The following is a 13,354-nucleotide window of genomic DNA, read 5'->3' on the forward strand; positions in this document are numbered from 1 at the left end:
CAAAAAAATAAGTAAAACCAATATATCACTTAGAAAGAGATTTCGCTTATTAAAAAAAGTTATTAATGATGAATTTCAAAATTTCACCATTCTTTTGTCGGATCCCTATAGGAATGTTTTGTCGGTCTATAGTCAATGTCATCCCATATTCATTACTCCCTCTATTTTTTTATTATATGTCATTTGACTTTTGTAAACACATTTCCTAGTTCATTGACCACATGGTCAAAATAATAATTTTTAAAAATTTCCTTTTATGAATTAAAGTTTTAGTTATATATTTTTATTCAAAAAAAAATCTCGGATTAATGAAATATCTTGGTTTAAGTACAATTACAAAAATGAAAAAAATAATTAAAATAATATTTAAATCCGATTAATTTTTCCGATTAATTTTCGATTTGCCGATTAGTTTCTTGAAAGTACCCACCGGAGGCAGGTCTCTTCGCATTTGCAAGATAAGTCACATTCGACAGGCATATATGATTACCCCCTATTCTACAAAAAAATAAATACTAATGAGTATAATTTCAAATTAGACTAAACTCGTTAACATAGCATTGAAATAAACTATCATATTCAAACTGATTTGAATGAAACTAATCGAATTCGAGCACCTCCTCAAACTCTACAACTTCAATTCTTTCTTTAAAAAAGTCTTGAGAATTAACAAATTTAGTACAACTCAAGCATTTTATGGTCGACATGGAAGTGCTTATTTCCAAATTCCAATCACATTTTGCAAATTGACTAAAACTTACCAAGTCGACGCTTGACAACAAAGTAAAAAAAAAAGAAAAAAAAGAGCTTTATTAGGTCGACCGAGATAAAGTAGTTTTGGCGGGCCCATTTGCGATGAACACGGCCTCAGAAAATCCACTGCTGGAACGAATACAATTGGCTTATTTTTCAAGCCATAGCTGTCTTTGTTTTCTTTTGCTTTATTCTCTTTCAATTTCATGTATCATGCACCTTTTTATCATCGCCATTCTCCGTATATATATTTCTAATGATACACTCCAAGACTTGTCAAAGAAAAGGCTCAAGCTTCCTATAGGTAAATAATTGAGTTTTTTTTACTAGCTAAACGCACTCACACACTCGTTTTGTCTTGATAAAGTCTGAATCCTCGGCATCTCGTGAATATTGCGAGCCAGATATCACTGTATTAAGAGGTGTTGGATTACGAAAACATAAAAGTGCTGCGTTATTTAAAAAGTACTAGAGGTAAATAATTTGTAAGTTGCTTAGTATCATGAGCTGTTTTACTTTACATGCTAATGGAATGAATTATGCAAATAATACTGCCATGTGGTAATATTTCTGTGGGTAATATTTCTGTGAGTTGAGAATATATGTTTCGAAGATTTGAAGCGAGAAGATTAGATTTAGAAGTACGTGTTTTGTAAATACGATATTTGTTCGTTTTCGTGTTATGTACCATAATGTCATCAGTACTCGAAGAACTCGGAGACTTGCTAGGCAAGGAGCGTTCTGCTTGATTAGTTTGTGCTTGTATGCATATTTGTGTTACTGCTTGTTAAATTTGTTAAATAACCAGTTACACTAAAACCTTAAGCTAGCAGAGGAACGCCCGAACAAGATTTTATACTTTTTAACAAGATGGAAATATACCGTGTTTTCATGGCATTCTGGCTTTTCCCCCTAATTCACATGTCTAGATCAAGGCCTTCGTTTTACTTTGCAGACGATGAATTCCAATTTGTATCAAATTTACATAGAATGCAGAATGCTTGGCTTTTTACTTGTTCCTAATTTGTTAATGTTTGCTCACATAGTTCAAAAATTATATTTCTTTCGCGGTCCATAAATTTATGAAAAATTCGAGCAGTTTGGTCTCCCTCTTTTATACATCTTCCGTCTCTGTTGTGCACGAGATTAACTAGTTGCATTTTTATGTGATTTTCCATCTACAAAGTAATCTTTTTCTTCAATTTACAGGAGAGGTCATATTGTGTGGTATAGAAGATCTTGGTGAAAATTGAAGGAGTTTAGTATCATTGTCTTTGTTGCAAGGTTTCTCCTCTGAAGATGTTTAAGGCGTCAGATCATCAGGTTGCAGGCCATGAAGGCACTGATGGGAAGCTTGGTCCAGTTGTTGACGAATCAGGACGCTTTTACAAGCCTCTCCAGAGCGGTGAACGTGGACTGAAAGAGGTGGCGTTCTATGAAGCGTTACGTTCAAACAAAACATTCCCGGATCACATTCGCAGTTTCTTCCCTATTTTCTATGGCACTCAGCTTATAGAGGTCTCAAATGGATCTGGCATGCATCCTCACCTTATTTTGCAAGATCTTAACTCTACTCAGATCGATCCTTCTATAATGGACATCAAGATTGGGTGCAGAACCTGGCCTCCAGAATCGTCTGAAGACTATGTCCAAAAATGTTTGCAGAAAGATAGGGGATCCACAAGCCTACCGATAGGATTCAGGATATCCGGGCTGGAAGTATTTGGTAGCGAAGAATCTGGTTTGTGGAAACCCGACAAGAAATACATTCAGAGTTTGTCTGTGGATGATGTCAGGTTAATTTTGAGAAAGTTCGTCTCCTCTAATGCATCCACTGATTTGAGCGTGCAGCCTGATTGCTCTGTAGCTACCGCTGTATATGGTGGTCCGACTGGGATATTGGCACAACTTCTGGAGCTGAAAGCATGGTTTGAAGAGCAAACTCTATTCCACTTTTATTCTTGCTCGATTCTCCTTATGTACGAGAGAGGCTCGGGGTTGGAAGGGAAAAATTCGAATGCAAAAGTTAAGCTTATAGATTTTGCACATGTTTTGGATGGTTGCGGTGTCATTGATCACAACTTCTTAGGTGGATTATGCTCCCTGATAAATTTCATCAGGGCGATAAACTGTCCCTCCAAATGCGCAAGCAGTTGAGTCCTTCACAACAGAGGGAGGAGACCAGAGTCATTGAGATATGCTTATTTAAGGAAAGTGCACCTGAGAAGGATGGATTGTACTAAATTGAAAATAACTGTATTTTTATGATAATTATGAAGATATACTTTAAATTCGGGTTTCAATTTGGTCCGGGACTGAGTTAAACATAGATGTTTGGGTTCAGATCTGATTTCTACAAAAACCGAACCGATCGCTTGCATCCCTACACATTTCAATATTTCATTATCAAACATTTTTTTTAAACAAAAATAAATTATACTTTAAAACATCCGACCATCAAAATTATGAGAAATAAATAATTTAACTTTTACAGCAACACTTTTCCCCTCTTCTCCCTACAACAAAGTAATTTTAAGGAAAGCTTAATAATAGATCCGTCGAGCAGAAATCCCATGGTTCATTGATACAAGCACTGAAGTACTTCATGCACACACAACACCGGCTTCCTCTCCCCCAAAAGTGAGAGAGGAAAATCACACAAATTAAATAACTACATTGAAAATTTAACTCCTCATACACAGCAGCTCAAGGCAGCACATAAGCATAGCAAATCCTTTCACTATCCAGCAGTACTATCACTACGACCAAAATGCAGGTGGCAGGAGCTAATGATCATCATGAACCATCCTGAGACATGTTCGAAATCATAAAGTTAATTTTGGAATACCATAAAATGTCTCAATCCGAATGCCACCAAAGGCCAAGGAAACGTGACAATAACCAACAAGAAAAGAAAAATATTGTAGAAACTAAAAAGAATAAATGCTGAGGAATGCAACTATTTTATTCCTTTCAACCTTCTCTATATTAGTCACCATATACACCAAAAATAAAAGGGTCAAATAGCTGACATAAGTTTCAGGTTGGGCAACAATTGTCCAATGTTATTTATCCAAGGCCTTGTATTGCATTCAACCTTCCTTCTCTATCCTTCCTTCTCTATTAATAGTATCCTGCTCCATATACAGGAAAAGTAAAAGAACCCGACAACCAACACAAGTTAAAGGTTATGCAACAAGTATCCAATAGGCAACAGAACTAAATAAGTATTAAGGACTTCTACAGGTAGATAAGATAGCTTCTCAATTATCCAAGGTATTGTATTTGACTAAACATTCCTTCGCCAATATAGTCCCCACCATAGATACAGCAGCAATAGGGTCCATGAGCTGACAACTTTCAAGTCGTACCAGAATGATCCAATATGTAATAGAACTTCTAAAATGATTAATGAAAATATAGCTGAAACACCTAGCAAGCTAATCATAACTAGATGAATATAAAAAATTCAGAATGATTGTACTTATTTGTGCTAGTTCAAGTTGAAATATATTAGTAATCCTCCACTAGATTGCACGTCACATACAACTTCTGATTACACAACAATTGCACACTCATGAAATTTATATAAAGACTACAAAAGCCTAGCGAGATGTTCTCTCCTTGACCCCTTTCTTGCCAAGGAAGAAAAAAGAGAAATGGAATAAGTTGAGGATTCCATGTTTTCAAAGCTTTTAAACAACAAAATAACAATACTAACACTATAAATTAGCCCTACTTTCGAAGATCAGATCATATTAGGGATGGGCTTCTAAGTTCTATCAAACTAACAAACTTATAACCGATGAGCGTGTTTTCTTTTTGAGAGGATAGTTGTTGAGTGTGTTGTTTACTTGTATAATTGTATTAATTGCCAAATTTCATCTTCTACTTATCTCACTTTATTGGGTATAACATAGTTTGTCTTGGATACCTACACTAATTGTAGTCCACACTTTTTGAGGCAGATGGATCAAGAGATGACCTGATGTATGCTAGTGATGTGTTCTGAAGTACAATACTTTTACACAGACAATACAACCAATAAACAAGCAATGCAAAATTTTAAAAACTAACATAGGGAAATAGAGTCCTCTTAAAAAGAGTCTAGCATCCATACATCAGCAACAATGGTATCTAATCTAATTGAAGTAATGTATGAACTCCCCTGAAGTTTTTCAGTTTTTTTTTTTGAATAGTTTCACAAAAATCCTATGAAAATTAAACACAAAAACTGGGCCTTCCTAATCGTAGGATAAAACATCAACTTATTAATCCTAAAAGAAAATCAAACAGATCTTCAAATTAAATTATTGAGCATGAACTGTTACATTTTAGCAACAGGAAAGGCAGTCAAATATGGAAAGAAACAGTCAATTTATGCATACAAGAGAGATTTGAGAGTACGGGCAAGAGAGAGTACTCACTAAAGGGGGAGGAAATTAAGCACTTTGGTAGTGGATTCAATTTCATACGAGTGGGTATCCAGGGGGGTGAGGCTTATGGAGGAATGACATCGCTTCACTTTAAACTTGAGGAAGAAAAGAATGGTCTTGGAAGGTGAGTTGGGATCACCACCTTTGACAGACGATCGCAAATCTATATGTGAGTACACGGCTAGGCACAAGATTTTGTTGGCGTCGTCTAGACAAAACAATGAATCAAAATAGAGGTAAGTGTTATCTATAGAGATATCTTTTTCAATATCCCCAGAGGACCACTGCACCTCCAAATACTTTCCGGTGTCAACCTCATATGCACTAACAAGATTGGGAAATTTACGGCCATGAAGAAAGAGTACGCCATCAAGAAGTGCAGCATCCACTACTTGTTCCCACCCAAGGAGATTGGAATTCAGACATCGCCATACACCAGTCTCGTCATCTTGATTCTGACGATCTGGAGGATAGAAAGCATAGAGGGAAGGTGAGGGAAGCTGACCCCCAAAAAAGTGAACCAGAATGCGGTTGTTGGTAGGGTCCGGAATCACTGGATAGCATGGTGTGCAATTGTGCAGTTCTGGAGGAAAAGAAACTAGCGACTTCCAGGGTCCAAGAACCTCAATATTGGTGGTATCAACATAAAGAACCTCAGGAGAAAAGAAGTTACATCCGACGGAGTAAACATCTCCATTAAGGCAGGTGCAGATGCAACCATGTGGAGTATTCATCGGAGGTGCTGGGGCCCACCGTCCATGCACCACTAATCCATCCTTGAGATCTGCAGGATCGAAGTGAAAGCGAGACGCGCCCATGTGAAAATGGGATTCGGGATGGGATTTGGCGAATTTAAAGAGGGACGATTTATCATCAATAGAAGTCCAACCTCCAAAGATGAAGATGGATTGACCCGAAGCCACTATATTACCTTGCTTGCAAGCCAGAGGCAGTGAAGGCAAGCAATTACTATATATTTTGTTCAGCTTAAGATCCACTACATGGAAATGTTCCCGTCTATAGCTTTCTTCAACATTACCACACAGAATCTTACCACTGTCCCAGTTCTCTGACCGTACCAGAATCTTTCTTTCGTTTCCTTGTTGAATACTGTTGCTAATTGACGACATTTTCCCTTTTAATTCCTCTGCAAACAAACAATAAAACACAGGAATTTACAATAATTGGGTCAGTAACAGAATAAATCTATGAAAATCTCATACTTTGGTATTTAAGGGTCTGTAATGGTGGTGCTTATTTCTCGTTCTTCCTAGATTAGATTATTAGGCATCAAACAGTTATATTCATATGCTAAACCCTTGCGCAATCATCCACAGTATAAATACTGAATCAAACACAATCATCCACAGTATAAATACTGAATCAACCACAATCATCCAATAACTAACTAGTAAATAAAAAAACAAAACAAAATCATTGATAAAAATAAAAGTGTTTAAAGAACAAAGTAATCAGCAGGCATATGCTACAATAAACAGAAACTGTGCGCCAAGAGGAGAACGAGTATACCTTGAGAGAGAGACGAGGACTCGGAGAGATAAGGGAATTGGGGATAAATGAAACCCTAGGACTACAGCCGCTCGCTTTTATATATAATCGCTCACTCCAATTTAATCGCAGTGAGTTATCTTAGGGGCTTTTTGTAATCTACATCTATACTATCTATATATTACTATTACTAGCATGTAACCCGTAAAGGCACTGACTAATTATAATATTTGCAAGCTTATTATATAAAAATAAATTCTAAATTTATAGGAAAAAATAATAAATATTATTGATCCCGCTAAAAAATATTTTTTTTGAAAGGTTATATCATTAAAAATAGAAGGTCCTAATTATCACAAAATTCAGCGCGGTTAAAGAACACAACAAAAAGAACAAATATAACTCAAGTACTAAAACACAAACTACTGAGAAATCAAGACAAACAAACCACCGAATCCCAACAGCTAAATACTCTAACTGGTCTGGAGACCTAGCAAGCTAGATGCCTAAGACTAAAACGATTCAGTGCACAAGTTTACCACCTCAATCAGCATACTAATTAAAAAAATATTCCATTAAATTAGAATAAACAAATTAATATATATTATTCATCCATGATAAAAAAGTTTGTTATATAATTGATCCAAACTAACACAAAAATTAAAATTAAAATCAAAATCAAAATATAATTTGACCAACAGAAACAGAATCATATATACTAATTATTTGGGTTAAAACAAAATTATCTAATTGATCCGGACTTCATAGAATTAAAATTAAACTAAAATTAATTAGTTATATTTAGTCAGAGTAATGAGCATCTGGATAAAATAAAATATTGTAAACCACTGACCCGGGATAAATCAAATTATTATTGTCTTTTTTAAATAGCTCTTACAGTTAATCGATTAAGCATTTATTTTGCTAAAATTGTATTCCCAAACGTAATGGAAACATTGTATTTTTTTATACATGTATTAATCTAATTATCATGAAGTCATATTATTTAAATTTTAAAATGAGCATATTTAATAATCAATTCAAAATAATTTTTTAAAAATTATATATTATACTAAAAAAGATATATGCAATCCGTGCATCACACGAGTTTTAAGTTAGTATGTAACTTATGCTTTAAATGTGAAAAGTGTGTGGTATGAATATGAAATTTATAAGTTATTTAGGTATTTAGATAATTTTATTTATAAGTTATACATAAGTTGTTAATGTGTTTGGTAAATTTTAATTTATAATTTTTTTTTGAAATTATATTAAAATATAAATGATAAATTATATGAATTAATAATTTTGATACATTAATATAAAAGAAAAAAAAATTAAAATAAGGATAATAGAAATACAATAATACTAAAAGGATAAATTATAATTTAAAACATTTACGTAATACAAGGATTATATTTTAATAATAGAATAAGGTGATTGTATTTTATTAGGATAAGTATACTATGTGGATAGTAGTTTAATAATCTAGTGCTTTAGCGGATATATAACATTATTTATTTTTATCAAAATTAGGATATAACCTGTTATGGATTAAAAATTAAGGTATATAATAGCTGTATTTATTACTAAGGAACGTGAGATTCGAGGCTCGATTTGACTGCTCTTGTGTTTCGTACAAGATGCCTACGTACCTTGGTGATTGCCAAGGATCAAGTCAAAAAACGTAATTCTGATTTGTGGGGTGAGGCCCCTTATATAGATGTTAAGAGTCCTTGAATTGGACTTGGGTTAGGAGACTTGGTGATCAAGTCTCTGAATTAGAATGGTCTTTGGAGTCCTAAGTGGTAGAAACTGATTCATTATCCTTTTAGGTCCCTTGGAGACTAATCTACTAGGATTTATGTCCTTATTGGGACTTTTCTTAATAGCTGATTTTTCCCTTATTAATTAATTACAAAATTAATTAATATTCAGGGTTTTGGGCCCTCTCTAACTGGGCTTCATTGTTGGACCTTATCTGGTTTAAATAACTTTAATACCAATTATATCCCTGGGCTATTTTTGTGCCCATATTCAAGGGTCTTAGCCCTCTTTTAATGGGCTTAACTGCTAGCCCTAATGTTAATACAATTAATGCGATTTTAATTACGCCATCAGGGTTTATTTTATTTCATATCATTTGCCCCCCAACTTTTGGGAAACCGTAAAAGATTTCGCAGAAGTTAAGTTCATTCGTTCCCTTACAGGGTATCGTTTTGGCGTAAAGTGTGGAGCGACCTACACATTTACAACGATTTGCCTTGTACACAGCTTCAGGGTTTTTTAAAACTTCCCTATTATTTTCTTTCCCTTTTCCCTAATTTTAGGAATTTCTGGTATTTTTCAGGAATTTTCCCTTAATTCTGGGATTTTTCCTTAATTTTTGGAACTTTTTGAATTTTCTACAGTTTTTCAGTTTTTTTTTCCAATTTTCAGCCCTTTTTCGACCGGGATCCTAGTCGAAAATTCGACCTGGATCCTAGTCGAATTTTGTGCCAGTCTTTGAATCCTGCTCGAAGAATTTCGACTAGGAACCACGTAGGAACCACGACCAGGATTTCGACCTGGATCCTAATCGAAACCACGACCTGGATCTTGGTCGAAATTTTAATCCTTTTTTGATTCCTGTTCGTGATGTCTCGACTAGGAATCACGACCAGGCTTTCGACCTGGATCCTAGTCGAACCTTCGACCTGGATCTTGGTCAAAATTTTGGCCCCTTTTTTATTCCTGTTCGAAAAATTTCGAGCTCGATCCACGACTTCAAATTTGACCTCCATCCTGGTCTTTTTGATGCATATTTTTCTGGCTCCTGTTCGAAAGAATTTGAACAGGATTCACGACCTCAAATTTGACCTCAATCCTGATCTATGGTTTTTTATTGGGCTTTTCCTAATCCAACTTGGATTGGGCTTTCAGCTTAATGGGCTTTTTTGCCCTTTCATCTTCTCTCTTCCGCCTATATGAAGGAGTGAGTAGAGTCACTCACTTTTCACTTCTCACTTCTTGCTTCCTGAGCTCTCTTCTTCTCTCTCACAAAACCCTAGGTCTTTTTCAGAGTTTTCTAAGCCTTTGCTCGCTTTCTCTCCAGGCTCTACAGATTTTCGGGTATATTTCTTGCATTCTTTTTCCTTGTTTTCTCATGCTTAATTTTTGCGTCAAATTTGTGTTTAAAATTTGCGCCCTTTTTCAGATGGCTGATAAGAAAATGACTCGTTTGGCCAAAATGAACGTGGCCAAGAAATCCAACGAGTTCCCCATTCGCTCAAGGTACACCTCTTTGATCGACATGATTAATACTTGAGGGGACGAGTACCCGTCCGACGCGCACCTGGATGCGCATGATCATGTTAGCATTTTCCGGGATGCGAAGGAGTTGGATAAGATGAAAACTTTTTTCAAGATCAAGGAGCCCTTCAAGTTGGTTCTTGTGGGTCCAGCCGACAGGGCCTGCCAATGGAAGAAAGACGCTCTATGCGTCTTTAGGGACACTTTAAGGGCAGGTATCAGGCTCCCCTTTCATCCTTTTATCCATGTTTTACTAGCTGATGTGGGCATCAGCCCTTGCCAACTCCCTCCAAACTCTTGGAGGTTGATTCTTTGCTATTTTTCACAATGCGCCAAACACAACCTTCCTACTTCGGTTGCGGTGTTCAGAAAATTTTTTCAGTTCAAGAACAACCCCGACAAGGATCCGGGGTGGGTTTCTTTGAACCAACGCCCCACTGTGCCCCACATAGTGAATGGGAAGTCCATCACTGACAATAACTTGGGGTGGAAGAAGGAGTTTCTCTATGTCCTTTGGGAGGGCGGCGACTGGGGCACCCTCTTTCATTCGTCTTTTGGGCTAGCTGTGGATGGGAGCCCGAATGATATAGTTTTATCCGTAGAGGAGACCAGGGCCTTCAACCTCCTTACTCAAGATAATGGGACTTCCCACTCTTGGGATCTTATCAGGGAGACCGTTCTTGTGGAACGTGGCCTTTCTCTCATTTCTAAAAAAGGTATGTTTTCTTCCCTTCTCAAGTTGTCTTCGTTTTTTCCACTTTTTACTTTACTAATTTCTCAATCCACTTCACTTATTCGTTACAGTTGCTGAGAAAATTGAAGAGGCTACCAAGCCTAAAGACCTGAAACGACCAGGATGAAACGCGCCGGGAAGGTCTTTAAGGACCCGCGCCTTGGGGATCGCTTCCCAGAGTTCCTTCTCCAGGAGAAGGAAGGAGACGAGGAAGGCCCCAGCCAACCTTTGCGTACAAAACAAAAACCAGGGGCTTTCTTCCAACCTGCCTGGGGAATCCGGGGAAAGGATTCGATTGTTAGCAACACAGCACTTGCCAAGGAATGTTCTATGCATTCTATTTCCCCTGTAGATTATCATGACCTTGTCCTTCAATGGGACTTCGAGGCTAACGAGCTTTTCGGAGCTCAGGCCTTGGCGACGGTACGTCTTTTTCTTTTGGTATCCATAGCTTGCTGTCGTAATTTTTCTTGTTTCTCACTTTTCCTTTGTCTCTTATAGGCGAACGTCCACTTTCAAGGGGCAATTCACCCAGCCAAGGCTTGGAAAGTTGGCCTAGAAGACACAAACAAGAAACTAGAGGAGGCTAACCAGCGGATAGAGGCTCTTCAATCCCAACTTGCCTCCTCAACTTCCGATCTTGAAACGGCCCGGGCTGAGATTGTTATTCTCAAGGCCCAGAAGGATAAGGCCTTTGACGGCTGGATGGATACTCAAGAATTCAAGGACTTAATGGTAGAGCATGATGCCCTCCTTCATCTAGTCAGCTATAAGGAAGGCTGGGACGCTGCTGTGGAGGCTATTCAGGACGAGTTTCCTGAGGTTCTTGAACAATCTTCCTTCCCTTGCCCTATGAAAGTCCCGGCACTTGGAGGCATTGCAGATAAGCTCGCTGACCTTATTAAGGAGGGCACTTTAGCGTCCCCGATCAGAGCTTCATCAGGAAGCCAGGGTCAAGGCCAAAAAAGGAGGGAGCCCGAATCCAGCTCTGAAGAGGAGGAATCTTCTTCTGAGGAAGAGGCCGAGCCCCTTATTAAGAAGGTGAGGGTGGAAGAGCCTCCAAAACCAGCGTCCCCTAAGGCATCTAAGCCTTCCGAGGGTAGTTCTGAGGAGACCTCGGCAGAGACTTCTGAAGAAACTTCCGAGGGGCCAACTGAGGAGACGTCCGAGGAGACTTCAGATAGCGGCTCCGAAGAATCCGAGCCTTCTAAGGCCTAACTCTCTTGCATTATGTACTTTTCTTTTCTTCAGACATTTTTGAATTTTGTAATCGACTTTGGATGTTTTGAGTTATTTTGTCTAAGTATTGTCGTAATTTTTCCAAACTCAAATTTAAGATTTGGTTTTCCCCTCATAATACAACAATTCAGCAGGCTAAATCAAACTGAACACTTTTTATTATGACTTGGTATTCTCGATACCTTACATGAGATGGGTTCGACCCTGATAAAACCTAAACATATCTTCTATCAAATATATAAAAATCCTAAGCAAGCAAAGCACCAAGGTGCTTTTAAACCTACTTGTCATTCCGACAAGTGAGAATCATGCTTTAACTGTTTTACACATAATAAACCTTCAGGTTTTGGGCATGCCAAGTTCTCAGGACTTCAAAGCCATCCATAGTCTCAAGCTTGTAGGTTCCTCTACCCTGAACGCTCTTGACCTTGTACGGCCCTTCCCAATTTGGGGCAAGTTTCCCTTTCTGCCCTACGCCAGAAGCTTCCACCTTCCTCAAGACTAAGTCACCTTGTTTGAAGAACCTTTCCTTAACCCTTAAGTTGTAATAGAACGAAGCCTTTTTCTGATATTCCACTATCTTCGCATGTGCCTCATCTCGTACTTCGTCGATTAAATCCAGGGCTAACCTTTGCCCTTCCTCATTTTCTTCAGCATTGAAAGCTTGAATCCTGGGGGAAGAATGTGATATCTCTACATTGAAAGCTTGCCCATTGGTTTGCGGGTGAGCCATAGAGGTGAATCATAATTCAATTTCATTCTCCTCACAATACTTCTTGAATTCCTCATTGTTGAACTGTGTTCCATTATCGGTGACTAAGATGCGGGGAGATCATACCGGCACATGATATTTTCCCACAGGAATGCGCAACCTGCTTAGTTGTGACTTTGGCCAAAGGCTTAACTTCAATCCACTTAGTAAAATAATCAATGGATACAATCAGGAACTTCTTTTGTGCCGTGGCCATGGGGAAAAGCCCAAGTATATCCATTCCCCACATAGCAAAGGGGATGGGTGAGTTGATGGAGGTCAGCATCTCGGGGGGTTGTCTAACGACAGGTGCATGCTTCTGACAGCGGTCACACTTCTTCACATACTCTTTGGCATCAACCATCATTTCTGGCCAATAGAAGCCTAAACGGGTTATCTTGTGAGCTAGTGCTCTGTCCCCCAAGTGTTGCCCACATATACCTTCATGCACTTCTTCAAGAGCCAAACGTGCCTCATCGGGCCTGAGACATCATAAGTAAGGAACTACATAAGATCTTTTATACAAAATCCCATCTATCAAGGAGTATCTTAGTGCTCGAACAGCCAACTTCCGTGCTTCAGTAGCATCATTTGGCAACTAACCGGTTTGAATATGGGTCTTAATGGGATCTATCCATGACG

At 37.9% G+C, this 13,354-nt stretch overlaps 2 protein-coding genes across 4 annotated transcripts; one reads left to right on the forward strand and one right to left on the reverse strand.

The window, feature by feature from the left end:
• The first annotated feature begins 903 nt into the window (after positions 1-903).
• LOC141717441 (inositol polyphosphate multikinase beta-like) lies at positions 904-3,056 on the forward strand. Of its 2 annotated transcripts, none has more exons than XM_074519506.1 (2): positions 904-1,057; positions 1,963-3,056. In XM_074519506.1, the coding sequence occupies exon 2, from the start codon at positions 2,053-2,055 to the stop codon at positions 2,908-2,910; it is 858 nt and encodes a 285-aa protein (XP_074375607.1). In that variant the 5' UTR covers positions 904-1,057; positions 1,963-2,052; the 3' UTR covers positions 2,911-3,056. The 2 variants fall into 2 exon arrangements, with proteins under 2 accessions (XP_074375607.1, XP_074375606.1); XM_074519505.1 differs by lacking the exon at positions 904-1,057 and adding an exon at positions 1,064-1,227.
• A 131-nt stretch (positions 3,057-3,187) lies between these two features.
• Positions 3,188-6,875, reverse strand: LOC141717440 (uncharacterized). Of its 2 annotated transcripts, none has more exons than XM_074519503.1 (3): positions 6,720-6,875; positions 5,181-6,336; positions 3,188-3,561 (listed from the first exon to the last, which is right to left on the reverse strand). In XM_074519503.1, coding segments are annotated over exons 2-3 (1,140 nt in total). In that variant the 5' UTR covers positions 6,320-6,336; positions 6,720-6,875; the 3' UTR covers positions 3,188-3,560. The 2 variants fall into 2 exon arrangements, with proteins under 2 accessions (XP_074375604.1, XP_074375605.1); XM_074519504.1 differs by having other exon boundaries at positions 5,177-6,336.
• Between the last annotated feature and the right edge of the window lie 6,479 nt (positions 6,876-13,354).

This window comes from Apium graveolens, chromosome 4 (assembly GCF_009905375.1).
Source record: "Apium graveolens cultivar Ventura chromosome 4, ASM990537v1, whole genome shotgun sequence".
NCBI classification, from domain to species: domain Eukaryota; kingdom Viridiplantae; phylum Streptophyta; class Magnoliopsida; order Apiales; family Apiaceae; genus Apium; species Apium graveolens.